At 38.8% G+C, this 23,500-nt stretch overlaps 1 protein-coding gene across 1 annotated transcript in view; it reads left to right on the top strand.

The window, feature by feature from the left end:
- The window catches only part of adgrv1 (adhesion G protein-coupled receptor V1), a 1,080,612-nt gene that overhangs the window by 230,642 nt on the left and 826,470 nt on the right, over window positions 1-23,500 (top strand). Inside the window, 1 exon segment of the mRNA XM_073861135.1 lies at window positions 374-747. Within this exon segment, the coding sequence (XP_073717236.1) occupies window positions 374-747 (374 nt within the window).

Here is a 23,500-nt window from a genome sequence, read left to right as displayed (position 1 = left end):
CCTGACAATGGTTCATACATGGCAGGTGTTGTAAATATTAACCATAACTGTTTAAATCATGTTTTATGCGTGCTCCCACTACACTGTTTTAACCGGCTGACTATTGAAACGGATGTCACACACCAAGAAGGAAAATACGTCGATAGGGAAACTTTGAAATTGGCAAGCACACTTGCTTCAAAGAAATGTCAAAAAATCTAATATTGAAAGTAATCTCATTGTCTTACATTTAATGTACATTTTAACTGCAAAGACAATCCACTTGAAGCAACCTGTCAATAATTGCTTTGCTCAAGGGCAAGGTCTTCTGGGCTGTAAATCTTTTGCAAAACCAAACTAGAACTAACGTCTTAATTTAACTTCTTCCATGCAGATGTTGCTCCCATTTGGATCGGTTCCAACCCAGGTGGTGAACAGCGCTTCACAGGTCTTCTACAAGACCTCCGGCTGTACAGCAGCCGGCTCAACTGCTCAGAGATTCACGAGCTTCACAGCCAACCCGCCAAGAGCGATCTTCACAATGTGTCTGGATACCTAAGCTACAGACAGGAGGAGAAAAGGAAGTCGTTTGTGGTTGAGGTACGAGATGATAAAGAAGAGGAGGGAGAGGAGGTCTTCTACATGCAGCTGGTGGCCGTTCAAGGTGGAGCACGCTTGCCGATGCCCAGACCTACTGCCGTCCTCAAAATAATGAAGAGCGATAACGCTAATGGGCTTTTTGGCTTCACTGGTGCCTGCATACCTGATGTAGGTCAACAAAGATATCATTATTCAGCAAGAAGTTGTTTAAGGGGATGCTCCAGCCAAATATCAAAATTACCCCATGATTTGCTCACTTTCAAACAATCCGAGATTCACATGTCCATCTTTCTTTAGACGAACACATTTGGAGTTATTTTAGTAAATGTTCCTGCAAGCTTTACAATGATAGAAAACCGGGATCAGGGAACAGATTCTGACTTTAAACCACCAAAGAGTGTATCCATTCTTCACAGAGGTAGTCAGCTCCGGGGGGTTGATTTGGGTCCTCTGCAGGTAATTAATGCGTTTTCTAGGAGAATCTCTTTATCAACTTTATCAACTATAATGACTATAGCTTCCAGAAACTACGTCATCTTGGACCTTTAAATTGCGAGTCACTGCACAAGTATTTATGGCAAAAAACTCTCACAATGCTAAAACTCTCTTGTGAATTTTGTATAAGACTTCTATTGAGCCAGTAAAGCTAATGGTAGACTTTTGCGATGGACACGAGTGGAAGACCGGCAGTTAGGGGTTGCCATAATATCTGGTACAAATGCAGTAAATCTCTAAAAAAACATTTGTTTTAACCACAATGGGGGATTATCCAAGATGGCGTTATTATCAGAAGCTAGTTATAGTTCATAAAGTTTGAAATATGGAAATTTTTCTTACAAAATCGCATCGATTTTTAGCGGAGGACCTTTATTAACCCCTTGGAGCCTGTGGATTGCTTGAGTGAGGCATGGATGCACTTCGTTGGGGTTTGAAATCAGAAGTTGTCGTGGCAGGGTTACCAAATTTGCGCAACAAACCACCAGAATGGCCTATTAAATCTAGCCATATGACCATAGCCCATATACAAACACCATATTTTTATAAATAAAATAATCTTACATTGACAGCCGATAAAAAAAATCCTTAAACAATTAAGCTGCAGGATAAACACTCTGCGTCACCAGTTTTAAAGTGATCACCGCACACACTTTCTTCAAGTACTGCCTTTGAACTTTCAAATATGGGGGATGGTTAGCGTATAGTGGACAATAGACACAGACGCTGATAACGTATCTATGTCTATATATACTGTATAGTATTTCTATGAGTTTGATTACATTTAATAGCCTTATTAGGGACCTTTTTGTTCTGTAATCTTATTTCACAGATTTCCACCTCATGAAATTAACATCTAAGAATATTGCTTAATAACCCAAGTTGCTGTTTTATTGGTGTTTGGTTTAGCTCCCCTTGAACGCATGTAACGTAACCCCTAGTTGTGATAGCATCTTCATGTATTTTTAAATCCTCTTCACGCCTTATTGGATATCAGGCTTGCATTCTTCTCTTCAAGAGGATTGGATGTATGGTATCTCCAATGGCTAGTTTGATTAACCTGACAGATGGTTAGTGAATTCCTTTGACAAGAACACTGCTCTATTTGTGACAGTAGACACTGGACACATGCTTTCAGGCTGTCAACAAATAAAAACATGACTAGGCATAAAGAGGCAAAATATATTTATTTACTAATTCCTTTGGCACTGCGATACTAATGCTTGCACTACAGAATGTAAGGGTTTTCTTACAGTATAATAACTACTGTATTTAAAACAGAACTAATTTGTTTAATCTATTCAAATTATTTTTCAATTCAATTTTATTTATATAGCGCTTTTCACAATTGTTAATGGTTCCATAGCAGCTTTACATAAAAAAATACAAAGAAAACACAGAAAAGCAAAGAACAACAAAAGCATGGCAGTTTTTACATATAGTATAGACATGAATACATGAATGAGTACATGAATGGATATATGCTAATTATATTTCCTTGTTTAAATAATGAAATAAGTAGTAGTCCATTTCAAACTATATTATGAATAGGGATGCTCGGTAACACTTTAGAATACTGTATCTTACTTACTGCATAACTAATAAGGAATTACTGCAGAATTAATCGTTAGTTCTTCATTAACACTCAAGTCACTAATATTAACTACTAAGGAAAATGTGTTAACTAATCAGTATCTCATAGCGTTTTTTAATTATGTTAAGTAACTATTAGTTAATCAGTAACTTATCAATTCAGTCACACCTCCTGAAGAACTACGATTAAGTAACTATTAATGAACTGTGATGCTCAGTATCAGGTTATGGCCTGTCTTCTTATTTACTACTAATGTTAGTTGATTTACTTAGATTTATACCTACTATACTGATATATGTCACATTCAGGTTAAAGTTTGAGCGCACACATTTAATATATATGAGTTTTGTATCTCCCGTTTTGTAAGAGAGAAGGGACTGGGGGTTTCCAACTGTCAGCGGAGAGGTGCATCGCTCTCGCATTTTAACAATGCGCTGTCGACACTTAAACCAAACACTGTAGATACCACATTAATGAACTGTAAATGTAGAAGAAAGTTGCGCCTCAAAGCTGCAAAAAATTTTTATTCATTTATGTTTTTTAAACGAATTGTGAATTCCTCTTGTTTTTCCTCGTGCTCGACCATTTCCGTGGATGGCGCTTGAGTGTAAGTTATTTTTGTTATTCAAGTGTTGTCTGCACTGCAACCAGAAAATCAGGATGGAGCCATGACCTGCAAATACCTCAGGGATGTTTATGGCCTTATATATATATATATATATATATATATATATATATATATATATATATATATATATATATATATATATATATATATATATACATTCCCATTATAAAGTGATGACAAATGAATTCTGTATTTAAGGCAATGATCAAAGAATTACCAAATCATTCTCAAAGAATTATTTCAAACCCACTGTTAATTAATGCATCATTACCACATCATTATTAAGGCATTACTAAGAACCTGGAACAGTATTCTAAAGTGAAAACAATGGGAACCCATTAATAATTAATGCAGAATTACCACATCATTATTAAGGAATTACTAAGAACCTGAAACAGTATTCTAAAGTAAAAACAATGGGAACCCATTAATAATTAATGCAGAATTACCACATCATTATTAAGGAATTACTACGAACCTGGAACCGTATTCTAAAGTGAAAACAATGGGAACCCATTAATAATTAATGTAGAATTATTACATCATTATTAAAGAATTACTTCAAACCCACTGTAAATTAATGCAGAATTACCACATTATTATTAATGAATTACTAAGAACCTGGAACAGTATTCTAAAGTAAAAAAATGGGAACCCATTGATAATTAAGAATTACCACATGATTCTCAAACTAGTGCATAATTAATACACCCTAAAGTAGGACTAACATAAAAAAAACATAATTTTACTTTAAAAGATGACACATTTTAAGAACACATTTAAATGTATTGCCGTGTGTTGATAATGTTTTCAACTTTTTTCTATTTCCATACAACAAAACAATTAAAAAGGAACACTGATTCACTGAAACAATACCAACATTTTACTTTAGTTTACTAAACTTACCAAATATAACAACAGATGACAGCAAATATTGTGTATGCCTAAACTTCAACTTTCAGCCAATGGTTTTCTAATACATTTAATTTGTTACTTTTTCTAGCAAAGGTCATTAAGCATGTCATACTGAAAGATGTTATTAATTACAGTTGTGATGTAAAACCTTAACCCTCAATCGGTCCTTGGGGTCAATATGACCCCAAACGACATTTCATTGGTTCACAAAAAGGTTCCCTTCATCTCAGAGATGTAAAACTTTGTGATTTTACTAAATAATCCATCTTTACATGCACAAAAAAACTGGGCTTCATTCGGTTGTTCTAAAGGTATGTTAATTTTTTTTTATCAATCTGTCCCTTGGGGTCAATATGACCCCAATTGAAAGTGAATGGGAAATGCAAAAAAAACACATTTGTCAAAAAATAAATATAAATAAATCCAGCATAAATCTGAAAATTTTGACACAGAAATGAAGGCCTGGTACTTGTGCACAAATGCAATGCAAAAAACACATGCTCACACAAACACACACAAATACACACACACACACAAACACACACAGGTATGACTGCCACAGAGAGCATTTGTGCGGAATTTGGCAAATAAAATCAGTCACAAATGCAGAAACTAACACATAAAGGGGTGTGACATAATGCACACACGTACACTCACAAACACGCTCACACACGCTCACACACGCACGCACACACACACACACACACACACACACACACACACACACACACACACACACACACACACACACACATGCACACACACATGCACACACACACACACACACACACACACACACACATGCTCTTTCTCTCTCCTTCTCATGCACACTCTCTCACACTATCTCTCTCTCTCTCTCTCACACACACACATGCGCGCACACACACACACACACACACACACACACTAACCCACACACACACACACAAACACATACAAACACATACAAACACATACAAACACACGCAGACAAACGCACACACGCATGACTACCACAGAGAGCATTTTTATAAAATTTGGCAAATAAAATCAGTCACAAATGTAGAAAAAAGATCCAAAGGGGTGTAACCTAATGCACACACATACACACTCTCTTACACACACACAAACACACACACAAACACAGACACACTCACATGCTCTCTCCCTCTGCCTCTTACACACATTCTCTCAAGCACACATTCTTGCTCTCTCTCTCTCTCCCTCTCTCTCTCTCTCTCTCTCACACACACAAACAGACACACACAAACACACACACAAACACACAGACACACAAACTTACACTCAGTTAAATTTCTATGGCATTTTGTAAAAACAGACATTTCAAAATGCATCAAAAACTATAAAAAAATTACTATTTGACATAATATTTATTTTTAATATCCTTTCTAATGTTTATATAAACATAAATTTACAAAATGTATCACAAAAGTAATGATTTGAGCAGTTGTCCATATCCAGGAAAATGAATTAGTCTCTATGGGAATCTGCCGGTCTAAATGATTTAATTCCTACACTGTAATTCTCTTATGTTTTTTTCTAAAAACTGATGCCTGAATTCAACACCTCACACCTATATTAATATCTAAAAACAATTTAAATCAAATTTAGATAATAATTTATGTGAATTTTCATAAAAATTTGATATTTGTCAGGAAAGCCAATTGTGTAGTTGAGGATTTTAGTGGTAAACAGGTACAAAACTACTTCAAATCTCTCAAAACACAGCTTTATTGTATAGATGAGAAGTAAACAAAAAAATGATATATTATTTGTATTATTGAAAATGTATATTTTTCTTACAATTATGCTTTCAATTTTGGGGTCATATAGACCCCAAGGGCCAGAAGTGTAAACAGAAAACGAGGAGTGTTTGTGGGTTAAAGGCCATAATACTTCTAATATCCTTCATCAAACGCCCCAGAGGACCATGTGTGTGATCCATCCCCATCCAAAAAGTCCATTCAATACAAGCTAAGTGCTCCTTCAAGAGCTTCTCAGTCTTGTTGCCTCTCAACCTCCATATCTGTCCTTTGTATGTAAACCAAGCCCTTTCGATATGTTGTGTGTGCCCTCCATGGTGTGGGTTCACAAAGAACCTGCTGTGATTCACTGAGTAATGTGAGAAGCCCAGCCTTCTCAAAGACCTGTAAGGCCTCCAATCATCACTCAAAATTGTGGATCTTGGGCGAACATGTCTTCTTATGATAGGAATGAGATGATGTCTTGAACGCCGTTTTACAAGTCGCAAAATCGGTCGCCGTCTCTGAGCCTTTATGGCCAGCATGCCAAACACCCACTTTTTCCTTTTCCATGTTTCACCTACTCTTCCACGTGCATACTAGGAGTACAAAAAACATGTTAATAACTGCTTTAGAATTTATTAACATAAAGAGTTCGCCCAAAAAGAAAATGACCCCATAATTTACTCCCTTAAACCATCCTAGGTGTAATTTACATTTTACACGCAAAACTTCCAGCTTCTGGTAAAACCATCTCTTGCAGTGAGTAACCTACTGATCAATATTAATGAGCAGTGGAAATGCCTCTTGCTGTTAAATTGCGGCACTACATATGATGTAGAACGTATTCCATGGGATGCAAGGTCCAGTTTCAATGCCAAGAGGCGTTTCCACTGCTCATTAATATTAATTACTTATTGCAAGAGACAGTTGTATCGGAAACTCAATGTTTTGAGTTATAAAGTTTCAAATAAGGGTATTTATCTCACACAAATGCTTGGAAGCGGCAGGATAAATTTTAAAACGACTGTGTTTTAGGAAGTTTTCATGTTGGTTTATTGTTAATGCTTTCATTTTTTTATATGTATCTGCTTATGCGATCGGTTGTTTCTGCGTTGTCCTTATCCGTTTTTGTTTGGAATATTTTGAGATGTGTAATAACATAATAAAATAACAATATATCATTACAATTTGATTATAAATAGAATATTTTTTGTATCTGCTGTCAAATGTAGTTGTCAGTAGCTTAGTGCATTAACTGTGAAATTTCAATAGAACTGTTAAATATAAAATCCCACCTTCCTTTTATGGCGGAAGTTGCTTTAATCTATTACGATGAACTTTGTTCTTCCACCCATTCTCTGTCCAGTCTTCATTCTATATCGCTTTAAAGCATCAATACAGACCAGCCTAAGCTTTCGACCCAATTTACTCAGGGTTGCTGAACTTCCAACAATGCCATCCTGCATCATGTCGACCTGCCTTAATCTTAATCCTTGGGAGTATCTGAAAATAAAAGTGAATTTTTTTTTTTTTTTTGAAAATCAATCAAATCATTGCTGTTATGGTGCTTTAAAGGGATAGTTTAATCTAAAATGAAAATGACCCGTCTTTTACTCCTGTGTTGTTTCCTTATGTCCTTCTTTAGGACGACAAAAAGATGAAATTTTGAAAGTGGGTTAAAAAATGAAGAACATAGGGCACTGGAACAACAACGGGATGAGTAAAAAAAAAGTTAATTTCCATTTTTAGGGTGAAAATATCCCTTTACAGGGCTATCAGACTAATGCAGGGTTTACACCAAACGCGTTTTGGGCGTCAAAATCGCGTCTACCGCGCCTAGTTTGCCGCTTGAACACTTTGAATGCATTCGCACGTGTAGAGCGGAGTAGACGTGCGGAAAAAGCAAGCATTTGACGCGCGTCCGAGGCAAAAATTCGCTTCTTGTGGGAGGGGCAACTGCTGTGCGAGTGTCTGTTTGCAAGATGACTGATGTTGATTGTGCATTTATCAAGAGAGTTACCAGTTTGTATTGGGTAACCTTACTATAGGGGGAAAATAAACGGCACGGGTCGATAAACGTCACATGACTCAAAAGTGAAGTGTGTATTACAACTTACCAGGTTGCCCAAAGCCCTTACTGACACTCTTCCAAGCGAGGTCCTTTTTATTCCTGTCTCCTAATAGAAATAACAACTTGTGTCATATAGCTCCGAGTGACTGCTTGAGTGAGTGACTCCGGGCGGGGCTGCCACCACAGCAGCAGGCAGGCTCCTGATTGGTTAACGCTAGGGGTGTAACGATTCATCATGCAAATGCGGGTTTTCTCAATGAATGAATTTGAATGAATTACGGTGAAATCTTGGCACATCCGAACGCCAGGGGGCGCTCCCGTGCAGAAACTCCCTTTGTGCCACACAAGAAGTAGCATTACAAACGCTATTTCAGGAAATGTCTACACATGAATATTTATACGCTGTTCTTCAGATTGTTTCAGGTATTTTCATGATAATAAAGAATATTTTGAATGATTTTGTTTAACGATTTTTAAATGCACGTTATAAACGACTCCGACTCATAATGATTTTAGATTGATAAGGACTTCCTACTGACCAAATGCCGTAATACAAGCACAAGCTGTGCATAAAACAAAGAATCGCAGCCTTGCGATTCAGAATCGATTTCAGACAGGCATTTTTAATGAGGACCGCGATTGAATCGTGATTGAATCGTTACATCCCTAGTTAACGCGGCGCGAAATTCCGCCAAAGTTAAAATTTTTCAACTCGGGCGTCAGCCGCAAATTCGCGTGAAACACAAAATGCACAATAGCACCATTCGCGCGTACCGCGCACAACGCTGACCACACATATATATATATATATATATATATATATATATATATATATATATATATATATATATATATATATATATATATATATATATATACCAACAGATTTAAATGTGTTGCTTACCGGTATATGAACTTCATCCAGCTTTGTAAGGTGACCTTGCTTTTTTCAAAAATTGAGCCCGTCCTGCAAGTCTTCCTTACGATCTGACTGTGCTTTCGTCTTCGACATTCAATTCAATTCAATTTTATTTATATAGCGCTTTTCACAATACTTAATTGTTTCAAAGCAGCTTTACATTAAAAGAAGCAGTAAAAGCACAGAAAAACGGCAACATAATACACAATAGCATAAGCAGTCAAATTTGCTGCGGCTATGACTCGACATTATGAGCGAGCGTATTACTAATGTAACGTCTAGGAGAAGAAGCTAAGTTAAGCCCAAGCAGGCTACCTCCCCGGGTTAAAAAACCCCATAGGAGAAAAAAAACAAAAACCCCGGGTTGTTTAGCCGAGGAAATAAAAAATAAAAAGTCCTAGGAGGGAAAAACCCTTGGGAGATATACATGTATATACACACATATAAACGGATAAGGAGTTTAAGCAGAGATTAAGCGGAGATTAAGCGGGTTCTGCCAGTGATCGTTGGTCAGGCATCAGCTGGGCATCACATTGAGGGACGACCAGTAGATCAGAGGTGTGCCGACTTTCACATCTACCGGAACTGGGTCTGTTTGTCCCATTGTCCTCAGGGTCGAGGACGAGACAGGGAGAGAAAAACAAAATCATATTAGCGTAGGCAGAGCCGGCCCAGCCACTAAACAACCCTTGCGATCGCAAAGGGCCCCGTGGCCAGCAGAGGGCCCCATAGAGTCACTGCCAGCTAGTGGTTGAAAAAAAATTATACATCAAAAGTAACATAAAATAAATAAAAAGAAATGGATCTACAGCGCTCTTTATCGGGCATCATAATAGGCACAGTTGTTTTTATTTAGTTCTTTATTATGGCGAGTTCCCCGCTAATCTTGACTCTGAGTAATCTAAGTCTAAATTCGTTTTTGTGTAAAATATAAACAGCTCACAGTACAACTAATCCAACACCAATACAAAAGTTTAAAGGAATTAATAAAAAAAATATGAATGTCATAAGTCAAGAACAAGTTGAAAAACGCATCTCGCGCTGATCACCGGTGATCGGTTATGCGCAGATTTAGCTCATATCAAACAAGCCTATTAACTTTTGTTATGCTATTTACGTAAGAGATAATATATAGTTAGGCGGTTGTTATATCGAATGTTAGCAACTTTTAATCTTGTTTGTGGTGTTTTAGATATTATGGTTAATGTTGTTTATTTGAAAAATGTTAACATTTAAGTGTTCTATTTATTATTTTATATAATATTTTATTTAAATGTTATTCTATTTACTCTATTTCATTCAAATTATATGTAGGCTGTTGTTTGTGCCTCTTAAACTCTGGTGTCAATTAAAAATGTTTCTTTGATGGTCAGTGAAAATGACTTTATCAGTCTTTTTATTCAGCAAGTTCATCAGGGTGTGTTCGTTGCACTGCACTGCTATTCAGTTCAGTGGTATTATTCCTGTTAGACATCAAACATGGAACTCAAATCAAGAACTCAAGGGGGCAGTTTCCCTGACAGAAATTCAACTACTCATGGACTAAAATAAAAGTAGGCTAAGAGCTGTCCAAATTGAAAAAAGCTTGCACTGACATATCTTAAAATACACCAGTGCCCTTTGTTTTGCCTCAAAATGCACACAAATAATGTTTTTAGTAAGGCATGTTTGTAAAAATTGGTTATGTTTTCTAATTAAACTAAGGCAGAGTCCTGACTTAAGATAATCCCTGTCCGGGACCACCCCAAGGTCTTTTTTTGTAGGCTACATGTTGCCACATAAGAAGGTACTCAGGACCAGCAGCGTAAAAAAGATCATTAACATACAGTATACATAGAATATTTAAAAAACATAATTTAAAAGACAAAATTAAAAAAAACATAGTAGATATAATATGTACAGTATAGCTATAAGGTAGTCATTTCTTTTCTTTAGGCCTTACTTCGGTCAAATGGGCCCCCGACCAAATTGTGCTTAAGGCCCCCGAAGGTCTAGGGCCGGCTCTGAGCGTAGGGGCCGTTCACATGTAATGCAAGTGTCACACAGTGATGTGGTTTAATCAGCTTAGTTTCAGACAGACTAACTATTGCGGCATAATTATATTATCCACAGTTGAGGATTTTGCAAATTGGGGGCCCACTGCGACGGTATATATGGTAACTAAGGGTCACCTTCCGATCTTTAGGAGAAAATGAAACCTGTCGACCCGTTTGACTAAGGCCTGTAACCCCACTGTCGTCGTTAATGCAGGTTCAGTGGCAAACGGGTCTATATTGCATACTATTTACAAGATCACAAGAAAACGGCAACATCGCAACCTGACCATACGTGTCAGCACGTTTGACTAAGGCTGGAGGCCCCACTGTCGTCGTTAATGCAGGTTCAGTGGCAAACGGGTCTGTATGGCAAACTATTCACAAGACACATGAAAGTGCCAAAATCGCAACCCGACCATACGTGCCAACCCGTTTGACTAAGGCCGGAAGCCCCACTGTCGTCGTTAATGCAGGTTCAGTGGCAAACGGGTCTGTATGGCATACTATTCGCAATACAAAGAAAGCGCCAAAATCACAACCCAACCATACGTGCCAATCCGTTTGGCTAAGGCTGGAGGCCCCACTGTCGTCGTTAATGCAGGTTCAGTGGCAAACGGGTCTGTATGGCATCCTATTCACAAGACACACGAAAGTTCCAAAATCGCAATCCGACCATACGTTAAGATAAGGTTTTTATTTATTTATTTGGTTGGTCTGTGTTATGACCGTGAGTGCTTTGTTCCGTACAAATAACTATTTCGAGTTAAGTACTGTTCTGCCCTCACAATGGCGTCACTCTTCCCAAAGTTAGACAGACAGATAAACTCTTTCCAACACATACGCTTGTGGGAGAATGCTGCTTTATTCCACACCACGATGAATATGTCGAAAAACAGAGTGAAACTACAGAAAGGAGATGTAAATACAATAGAACTACTTAGTTATCTCCAAAAACAACACTAACATGAATTCATAGTATATATTTGTAAAATATCTGAAATTCCACATTACTTAGCTTTATAAATAGTAACTTTAACAAACTGAATAAAAATGAATCACAAACTTACAGACAATGCTTTCTACAGAGGATCACAAAATCAATGCTGCTTCAAGCTCCTTCTGTGTTGTTCTACATTTGATTGATGCAATTAACTGAATTTAACTGTTCATCCTTAACTGTATTTTTTAAAGAAAGCTACTATGTATTAGTATTAAATCAATAGCAAATATTAAAGATTAATGAATGATCCAGAACACTCCCCGCCTGGCATCCGTAGGATGTCATCATTGAACACGACACCTCTTATTCCATCTTTGACGGCAGGAGAAGGACTGTGTCGGAGATGGGACGTAAGTAGACCTTTGGTATTCCAGTTTTAATTGTCTTAACTTCAACCTTCCTGACTCTTCCATCATTACCTGGGAAACTCTTTTGTATAATGCCCATGGGCCAGTCATTTCTTTGAACTTGACCTTCCTTGAGGAGGACTACGTCTCCAGGTTGAAGGTTACGTTCTTCTCTTTGCCACTTTCTCCGATTTTGAAGAGTGCTTAAATACTCCCTTCTCCATCGATGCCAAAAGGTGTTGGCCAAACTTTGAACTTGTCTCCACTGGCAAACGTAGAGGTTCCTTTCATTGAAGTTGCCATTTGGAGGTGGAAGTGTGCCAGTCTTTTGTGTGAGAAGTGTTGCTGGGGATAGGATGAGTGGATTGTTTGGATCCGTTGATACTGGTGTTAATGGACGAGCATTTACAATAGCTGAAACCTCTGCCATGAATGTGATGAGGACTTCGTGGGTAAATTTTACTTGACTGATATTCATTAACATAGCATCAAGGATCCGCCTGGTGATGCCTATCATGCGTTCCCAGCTGCCTCCCATGTGTGATGAGTGTGGTGGGTTGAAACTCCAAGTGCAGCCATTTAAAGATCTACCTTTAATGATTACAGGTGCTACAAATCCAAATGGATCAAATAGACTGTTCACTGTAGACAAGATTCCATGTCTTGTGTAAGGTTTCTCATCATCTGGTACCTGAAAGGTGAAGTTGTCTTTTGAAACATCCCAGCCAACCCCTAAGCTTCTCTGCATATGAGAAAGGTCAACAGCAAGGTTTAAGTCCCTTAGGTTCTCTGCTAAATCGTCCAGAGGGAATGCTCTCATTACTTCAATTCTGTTTGAGGCTATCTTGTGTAGGCGAAGATTTGAAGCTGCCAGAATGGCTTGGGCATTTCTAAGGAGTGTGATGGCTTCATGTTTGGTAGGTAGGGATACCAAAGCATCATCGACATAAAAGTTCCTCTCAATGAACTGTTTTACATCTGAACCATGTTCCTTCTCCCCTTCCAAGGCAGCTTTCTTGAGCCCATACATAGCCACAGCTGGTGAGGGACTGTTGCCGAAGACATGCACTCGCATTCTGAATTCCACAACTTCATTTTCTAGGTCATTATTACGGTACCAGAGGAAACATAAGAAGTTGCGGTGGTCTTCTCTGACTACAAAGCAATGAAACATTTGCTGGATGTCGGCTGTTATGGGAACCTTTTCTTTTCTGAAGCGCAGCAACACTCCAAGCAGGCTGTTATTCATGTTGGGCCCAGTAAGGAGTACACTATTCAAAGATACTCCATGATATTGAGCACTGGAATCAAAGACAACTCTAATTTGATCTGGTTTTTGTGGGTGATAGACCCCAAAGATTGGAAGGTACCAGCACTCTTCATTTTTGGAAAGAGGTGGTGCAGGTTCTGCATGCCTGTTTTCAAACATCTTAGTCATGAACTCCAGAAAATGGTCCTTCGTGCGTGGGTGTTTTTTCAGTGTACGTGTGAGTGATTGGAGCCGGTTACTTGCTTGTTGTCTGTTATTAGGAAGTCTTTGACGTGGGCCGCGAAAGGGAAGTGGAGCAACCCAGCTGTTTGATTCGTCTTGATATACTTCTTTTTGCGTCATCTTCAGAAAGACGAGATCTTCCATTGATGGTGCTAATTTGTCATCATCTTTTGTGGACTGAAAGATTTCTGTTGTATTGCCCTTTGTGTGTGTTGTTGTAAATTGTAGTTTCAAAGATGGTGCCAGTGAAGTCAGATGTTCATTGTAATGGCAAAACTTCTCTTTGATTTGTATATTATTTTCACAGGGTTCCGTTTGGCTTGGGCGTCCATTCATGAAAATGCTTGTTTTGAAAGTATTAACTTTGCATGGTTTGTGGGCACCATCTAGACAAACATCTCCTATTACTACCCATCCCAAAGCTAACTTCTGAGCGAAAGGAGCATGTCGAGGACCATTGCGCTGTTCCAATACTTTGTGCACTTCAATGATGTCTCTTCCAAGAAGAAGAAGAATCTCAGCGTCAGGGTCAAGTGGAGGTATCTTATGAGCTACTGATTTCAGGTGAGCATGGTTCCAAGCAGCATCAGGAGTAGGGATTTCAGCTCTGTTGTCGGGAAGTTCATTACACTCAATAAGTGTGGGAAGTGTAAAACTGGCACCGTCATTGATTGATTCTATAATGAAACCCTTTGCTCTGCGTCCTAAGATTTCTGATGTACCTGTACATGTCTTCAGTGTGTAAGGAGATGCATGGTCAATGACATTAAATTTGTCGAAGAAGGTGGATTTTGCTAAAGACTTGTTACTCTGGTCGTCTAGAATAGCATAGGTTTTCAACTTTATTTGAGGATGATCTTTACAATATATATTAACTAGGCAGATCTTGGAGCATGATCTTCCTCTGAAACCATTACCACAGACCTTTGTGCAGCTGGATGTGGCGACAGTTGTTATGGTTTTTTCATCATCCTCCCCGCCATGGTGTATCACAGGTCTGACCGTTTCATTTTTAGACCAGGGCGCTGGACCAGGATGAAGGGCTGCTATGTGTCTTTCACTGCCACATTCTGAACACTGAATGGTTGAGGTACAATTCCTGGCTTGGTGAGATGTTGAAGAGCAGCAGCGGAAACATATAGCGTGTTCCCTTAAAAAGGCTTTGCGCTCATCTATGGGTTTTTCCCTAAAGCCTCTGCATTTGTGGAGCGGGTGTGGTTTTTTATGAATTGGACACTGTTTGCTGAAGTCTTCTCCAACCAGCTTAGATTTTACTGTAGGAATTCCATGCTCTACTTCAGTCTTGTGCACAGCAACAGGTAGTCTTTTTTCTCTGGAGGAAAACTTCTGTCCTGTGGGTTGCATTGTGTTTGGCAGATTGAATTTAAAACTGGGGTCATTTCTCATATGAGCCTCATTTCTGATGAAGGTGGAGAAAAATGAGAAGGGAGGAAAGCTGACATTGTGTTCTTGCTTATATCTAGACCCTTGTCGCATCCACTTCTCCTGGAGGGCAAATGGCAGCTTCTCAAGTATAGGGGCAATGCCTCGTGCAGTGTCCAGGTAAGACAAACCAGGTAAGTATCCATCCATTTTGGCAGATTCAATCTCTGACAGTTAATCTGCTAGTTCCCTGAGACACTGTGGGTCCCTATTAAAGATTCTAGGAAAGCAGTCAACTTTATTTAGGAGTGCTGACTCTATAGCTTCTGCAGAGCCGTAGCACTGTTCCAGTCTTTCCCAAATTCTACTGAGCCCGACTGCAGGATAGTTAATATGAACTGATCTTATTCGGCGAGCGTGTTCGGCTGATTTTGGACCAAGCCACTTAGTCAGCAAGTCGAGCTCTTCAGAAGGTTTTAAGTTCAGGTCTTCTATTGCATTTGAGAATGTTGATTTCCATGCCAAGTAATTCTCTGGCTTGTCATCAAACTTTATGAGTCCAGCAGTGAGCAGATCTCTGCGTGCTAAGAACTTGGCTAAATTTAATATCTCTGAGTTTTCAGGTTTTGCAGCATGTGGCTCATTTCCCACATCAGGTGAGTAATTCCTGTTTGAGTTACAGTAATTTGATGGGTGAGTGTAATGAATATTTTCTTCTTTTTCAGGTACTCGAATACTGTCATGTGTGTTCTGTGACTGAAAGAGTGGCTCACTGTATGAATTGACATGCTGAGGTGTTTCTTGAGAATACTGAATAGACTGCCTATGAGATGGAAGAGCATTTTGCTGTTCTCTGTCAGCCGACTGACGTAGTGGTGTATGTTTTGAAGCTTGATGATGCTTGTTTTTGTAAGCATTTTGATCCTGAACATATTCATCAGTCCGCTTAAGTGCATAGAAAGTTGAGCTCTTTTGTTTACATTCATTTTCAGATGACTTTTCTATGTCAGCTCCATCAATGGCTTCATATGCTGTAGCTTCAGCTAAGGCAGCTTCTGCCTCTTTCTCTTGCTGGAGTGCTTCTAATGTAGCCTCTAAGCGTGTCTCTTCTACCTGTAGTTGAGCTTTCTTTACTTTAATTTCAATCTCTCTTTGAGAATATGCTGCTCTCGCTCGGGCAGCTTCAGCTTTGGCTCGAGCCTCTATTGCTATAAGACTGGCTGCTGATCTTCTTGAATGTGTTGATCTTGATGAATTGTGTGAATGTGAACACACTGATCTGGTTGCAAGGCTTATGTTTTCCTTTGATAGCATTTTACTGTAGATTGTTTGAGAAGAAGGAAGATAATTGACTGTTGTTGTAATCACTGTTGAGTATGTCTTTTCACTGTTCTGCCCTCACAATGGCGTCACTCTTCCCAAAGTTAGACAGACAGATAAACTCTTTCCAACACATACGCTTGTGGGAGAATGCTGCTTTATTCCACACCACGATGAATATGTCGAAAAACAGAGTGAAACTACAGAAAGGAGATGTAAATACAATAGAACTACTTAGTTATCTCCAAAAACAACACTAACATGAATTCATAGTATATATTTGTAAAATATCTGAAATTCCACATTACTTAGCTTTATAAATAGTAACTTTAACAAACTGAATAAAAATGAATCACAAACTTACAGACAATGCTTTCTACAGAGGATCACAAAATCAATGCTGCTTCAAGCTCCTTCTGTGTTGTTCTACATTTGATTGATGCAATTAACTGAATTTAACTGTTCATCCTTAACTGTATTTTTTAAAGAAAGCTACTATGTATTAGTATTAAATCAATAGCAAATATTAAAGATTAATGAATGATCCAGAACAATACAAAGAAAGCGCCAAAATCACAACCCAACCATACGTGCCAATCCGTTTGGCTAAGGCTGGAGGCCCCACTGTCGTCGTTAATGCAGGGTCAGTGGCAAACGGGTCTGTATGGCATCCTATTCACAAGACACACGAAAGTTCCAAAATCGCAATCCGACCATACGTTAAGATAAGGTTTTTATTTATTTATTTGGTTGGTCTGTGTTATGACCGTGAGTGCTTTGTTCCGTACAAATAACTATTTCGAGTTAAGTACCTTTACTAGACAAATTATGCGAATGCTTTGTTGAAGAGAAAAGTTTTAATTCTCGGACATCGGTTGGTAAATCATTCCAGAGCTTAGGGGCTAAGTAGGAAAAGGATCTTCCACTTTTAGACACTTTTGATAGTCTAGGGATAATCAAGAGACCAGAATTTTGCGACCGTAGTGTGCGTGATGGATTGTATTCTGATAGTAATTCTCTAAGATATGAGGGTGCTAGGCCATTTAAGGCTTTGTAGGTGATTAGTGATATTTTAAATTGTATGCGATATTTAACTGGTAGCCAGTGTAAAGATGCCAGAATTGGGCTTATGTGGTCGTACTTTTTAGATCGAGTAAGTACCCTTGCGGAAGCGTTTTGAACTAGCTGAAGCTTGTTTACTTGATTTGCATGGCATCCCCCGAGTAGCGAGTTACAATAGTCTATTTTAGAGGTCATAAAAGCATGGATAAGCTTCTCTGCGTCAGATGTAGACAGTATATGGCGTATTTTCGAGATATTTCTAAGATGGAAGAATGCTGTGCGGCAGACGTTGGCGATATGACTATCGAAGGATAAGTTGCTGTCGAACATCACACCTAAGTTCCTAACCGTGGAAGATGGCACCACAGTGCAGCCATCTATGTTCAACTTGTAATCTGACATATTATGTTTGTAGCGATTCGGTTCAATAATAAATATCTCTGTCTTATTGGAGTTCAGCTTAAGAAAGTTATGTGCCATCCAGCTTAGAAAACGTGTGTGTTTCGCTGGGATGTGAGGAGATGTAAAGCTGGGTATCATCCGCATAGCAGTGAAAACGTATGTTATGTTTCCTGATAATGTCTCCTAGGGGTAACATGTATAACGAGAACAGGATAGGACCTAAAACCGATCCCTGCGGTACACCGTATTTAACCCGGGAGTGATATGACTCTTCTTCGTTTACATAAACAAAGTGATAGCGATTGGTTAGATACGACCTAAACCAGGCTAGCGCCTGACCACTAATACCAACATAGTTTTCTAGTCTATTGAGTAAGATTGTATGATCTATTGTGTCAAAGGCTGCACTAAGGTCTAATAATATAAGAATTGAGATTTCACCACAATCGGATGTTAATAGGAGGTCATTTGTAACTCTAAGCAACGCTGTCTCTGTGCTATGGTGGGGCCTGAATCCTGATTGGAACTTTTCATATGTACTATTATTTGTCAAGAATGTGCGTAACTGGCTTGCCACTACCTTTTCTAATATTTTCGAAAGAAAAGGGAGATTTGAGATTGGTCTAAAGTTATTAAGCTCTCCCTGATCAAGCTGTGGTTTTTTAATCAGCGGTTTAATAACTGCTAGTTTGAAAGCTGTTGGAACGTATCCTATTTCTAGCGAACGTATCCATACATATGATTAAGCAATGTTGAAATATAGCCTCAAATGACTTGACCACTGGGGGCACTGCACCGAAACAATATGGTGCCTCAGGTCATGATTGTGATGACAAATCCAAATTTGGTGTACATACGATAAAGTGATCTGGAGATAAAGCCTCAAAACTCTTAACCAGTAGGGGCACTGAAAAGTTTACAAGGGCTTTCAAAAAATGTCACTGATGAACTAGGTGGTGCTGTAACAAAACATTCCATAAACCCTTAGTTCATGACATTTACAAGTTGTGAAACATTCACCTATTCATACAGTGTCAGCCACACAAGAGCCATCCAGCTCATCAGGAGCATTTGGGGTTAGATGTCTCACTCATGGACACCTCATCACTTGGTCAGGTGGAGCTGGGGTTTGAACCACCAACCTTCCGATTTGTGGACAACCTACACTAACCACTGAACCACTGCCAATACACACATCAATGTGCAAAACCTTTGCGAAGATATAGCCTCAAATCCATTTTCGTGCTTGCCATTATATTTGTTGATGTGCTATACAACAACTGACAAAAACTTTTTGTCTAGAGTCTAGATTGTGTGTACCAAATCCAAGCCAATCAAACGAACGCTGTAGGAGGAGTTTTGAAAAAGTTGGTATGCTTTGTTATTGAAAATGGCAGACAGAAAACGTTTTGATATCATTTGACTCGGCATGCCTCAAGGAATCTAACAATAGCACTATCATGAATTTAGACTCAATTTTGCAGTAGTTATAAGCAAAAAATAATCACTTTTCAATGACTGTTATGACATATAACTCATGGACATCTTGCCACTTGGTCAGGTGGAGCTGGGGTTTGAACCACCAACCTTCCGATTTGTAGAAAACCACCACTAACCCCTGAACCACTGCCAATGTGCAAAACTTTTGCGAAGATATAGCCACAAATACATTGCGGCATGCTCATCAACATGCTCAAACTAGGTGGCGCTGTACCGAAACTGTGCACGCACCCTCAGGTCATGACTGCCATCAAAACTACCAAATCTCATGTGAATATGTTTAACTTTGGCGAAGATACTGCCTCAAATCCGTTTGTTCCCACTCTGCGTAAAATTTGTTGACGCGGTGTACGGAAACGGATTGGCGAATCGACACGAATTCCATAACTTTTTGCCATGAGTGTCTCTAAATGCTACACACCCATTCTTTACGCAAATTGGACAAAAGCTCTAGGACGAGTTCGAAAAAGTAGGTTTTACAAACAATTCAAAATATCGAAATAATTAGCATGACGGAAATGATGTCATATGGTGCAATCGAATTGGCATGAGCCAAGGAATCAGAAGAAACAAGAATTGCGTTTCTATGACGTACGGGTCAGCAGTTATAACCAAAAATGTAAGTGAAAATTTGGACTGTTGGTGGCGCTATCGGGTTTGACATAGACACTCCAAATTTGGTGTGGGGACTATTTGGAATGTCCTCTTTGAGTGTGCCAAATTTCATAACTTTCCTACAAAAAAAGTTAAAATTCAAAATGGCCGACCCCCAAAATGGCCGACCGAAAACCTTTTGGTATCGTTTGACTCGGCATGCCTCAAGGAATCTAACAATAGCACTTTTATAATTTTAGACTCAAGTTTGCAGTAGTTATAAGCAAAAATAGCCATTTTTCAAATCTCGTGAACACTAGGTGGCGCTGTGACGAAACTGGGCATGGACCCTCAGGTCATGACTGCCATCAAAACTACCAAGTTTCGTATGAATATGCTTAACTTTGGTGAAGATACAGCCTCAAATCCATTTTTTCACGCTCTACGTAAAATTCATTGACGCGTTATACGGTAACGGATTGGTGAATCAACACGAATTCCATAACTTTTTGTCATGAGTGTCTATAGATGCTACACACCCATACTTTAAGCAAATTGGACAAAAGCTCTAGGACGAGTTCGAAAAAGTAGGTTTTACAAACAATTCAAAATATCGAAATAATTAGCATAACGGAAATGACGTCATATGGTGCAATCGAATCGGCATGAGCCAAGGAATCAGAAGAAACAAGAATTGCGTTTCTATGACGTACGGGTCAGCAGTTTTAACCAAAAATGTAAGTGAAAGTTTGGACTGTTGGTGGCGCTATTGGGTTTGACATAGACACTCCAAATTTGGTGTGGTGACTATTTGGAATGTCCTCTATGAGTGTGCCAAATTTCATAACTTTCCTACGTACGGTTCTATGGGCTGCCATAGACGCAATGGCGGAAGAAGAAGAATAATAGATAATAATAATAATAAATATAGCTGCAAGCAGCGATACCGGGGTCAAGCCAAACATGGCAAAAAATGATTCATACGTGATGACTGTCATGATTTAAGATCTAAGTTTGCATTAGTTTTATGGAAAAATACAAATTTTTGTGTATCTTGAGACCACTAGGTGGTGCTGTGCCGAAACAATAGATGGTGCCTCAGGTCATGACTGTGATGATACATACCAAATTTAGTGTAAATACGATAAAGCGATACGGAGATATAGCCTTAAATGACTTGACCACTAGGGGGCTCTGACCAAACAATAAATTGTGACTCAGGTCTTGATTGTGATGACACATACCAAATTTAGTGTAAATACGATAAAGAGATGCAGAGATATAGCTTCAAATCTCTTGACCACTAGGGGGCGCCGAAAAGTTTACAAGTCCTCCCAGAACATGTTGCTGATGAACCATACCAAGTTTCATAACAATACGCAATTGCGTTTCTGAAATACTTGAACTTAAAGAAAAAATTCAAAATGGCCGACACACAAAATGGCCGACCAAAAACCATTTGGTATCGTTTGACTCGGCATGCCTCACGAAATCTAACAAGACCAGTCTCATAATTTTACATTCAGGTTTGCAGTAGTTATAAGCAAAATAGATTTTTTTTATATCTCGTGACCAGTAGGGGGCAGTGTGACAAAATGGTGCATGCACCCTCAGGTCATCACTGTTATGACATATACCAAGTCTCATATTAATATGCAAAAGTTTTGCGAAGATACAGGCTCAAACACATTTTGGCGTGCTCGCCCTCGCATTCTTTGATGCGTTATACGACAACGGATAGGTCTACGGAAAAGCTTTTGATAACTTTTTGTCTAGAGTGTCTCTAGATGATGCATACCAAAAATCAAGCCAATCACACAAGCGCTCTAGAAGGAGTTCGAAAAAGTAGGTGTTCAATATAATTCAAAATGGCCGACAGGAAGTAGGTTTGACTCAGACATATTTGGTACAGTCGGACTCAGCATGAGCCAAGGAATCAATAGAGTGAAGTCTTATGTCATAGTGGCAATTTAATCAAATGATACAAAGATTTTAAACAATTTATTTACATATCCTGACCACTAGGTGGCGCCGTCCTAAAGATTTATAGGTGCGCTCAGAACATGTCACTGATGAACCATGCCAAATTTCGTAGCGATACGCCATTCTGTTTGTGAAATACTGAACTTAATGAGAAAATTCAAAATGGCCGACACCCAAAATGGCCGACCGAAAACCGTTTGGTATCGTTTGACTCGGCATGCCTCAAGGAATCTAACAAGACCACCTTCATGATTTTAGACTCAAGTTTGAAGTAGTTATAAGCGAAAATAGGCATTTTTCGAATCTCGTGACCACTAGGTGGCGCTGTGACGAAACGTTGCAGGCACCCTCAGGTCATGACTGTTATGACATATACCAAGTTTCGTGTTGATACAAGAAAGTTTTGCGAAGATACGGCCTCACGTCCGTTTTGGCGTGCTCGCCGCCATATATGTTGTCAATTTATATGAGAACGCATTGATCTATTAAAAAGCTTTTGATAACTTTTTGTCTTGGGTGTCTCTAGATGCTACATACCAAAGGACATGCAAATCGGACAAACGGTCTAGGAGGAGTTCGAAAAAGTAGGTTTTACGAAAAATTCAAAATGGCGGACAGATGTGCATGACACACATGACATCAATGTGTGCATTTTAATCATCATGAGCCAAGGATTCAGAGGAAACAAGAATTTAGTTTCTAGGACTCATGGGTCAGAAGTTATGAGCATGAACATAAGTGGATTTTTGGACTGTTGGTGGCGCTAGAGGGTTTGAGTCAGACACACCAATGTTGCTATAGTAACTTCTGAGACTGTCCTCTACATGTGTGCCAAATTTCATAACTTTCCTACGTACGGTTCTATGGGCTGCCATTGACTTTCGGCGGAAGAACGAGGAAGAAAAATAATAATAAGAAAACTAACAATAACAATAGGGTTCTACGCCCCTTCGGGGCTTCACCCCTAAATATAGCTGCAAGCAGCAATGCCGGGGTCAAGCCGAAAAGGGCACAGAAGGATGTAAAATTGAGATCGGATAAGCAGATTGAAGAACCTAGGTAAATCTTATAATTTTAGATGAAAAAACAAAAAGTTATCAACAAAAATAATCTAAGTTCTTGTCTACTGCAATCGTCCTTCTGTTATTGACAATCATGGAACATTAGAGCACTGAATGACATGTGAGTGGTGTTTGCAGTGGCAAAACATGGGTCACATCATGTTATAACAAGTTTAATTAGTCAAAAGAGACAATCCCCGTGTCTCTACGATGTTCTGATGCAGAGATATTGCTTTTGCAAAAACGGTTGATATGGTATTCTCAATGGTTGCTAGGGAGTTAATTGGCAACATCCAGTGATTATAGTCAAAGCCATGAAATGAATAATCCATGATGACTCATGGTTTTAGATGTGTTGTTGCTGTAGTTTTAGG

This window comes from Misgurnus anguillicaudatus, chromosome 22 (genome assembly GCF_027580225.2).
Source record: "Misgurnus anguillicaudatus chromosome 22, ASM2758022v2, whole genome shotgun sequence".
Lineage (NCBI taxonomy): Eukaryota > Metazoa > Chordata > Actinopteri > Cypriniformes > Cobitidae > Misgurnus > Misgurnus anguillicaudatus.
Note: the sequence above shows the minus strand (reverse complement) of the source record. Positions and strands in the feature narration are given on the sequence as shown.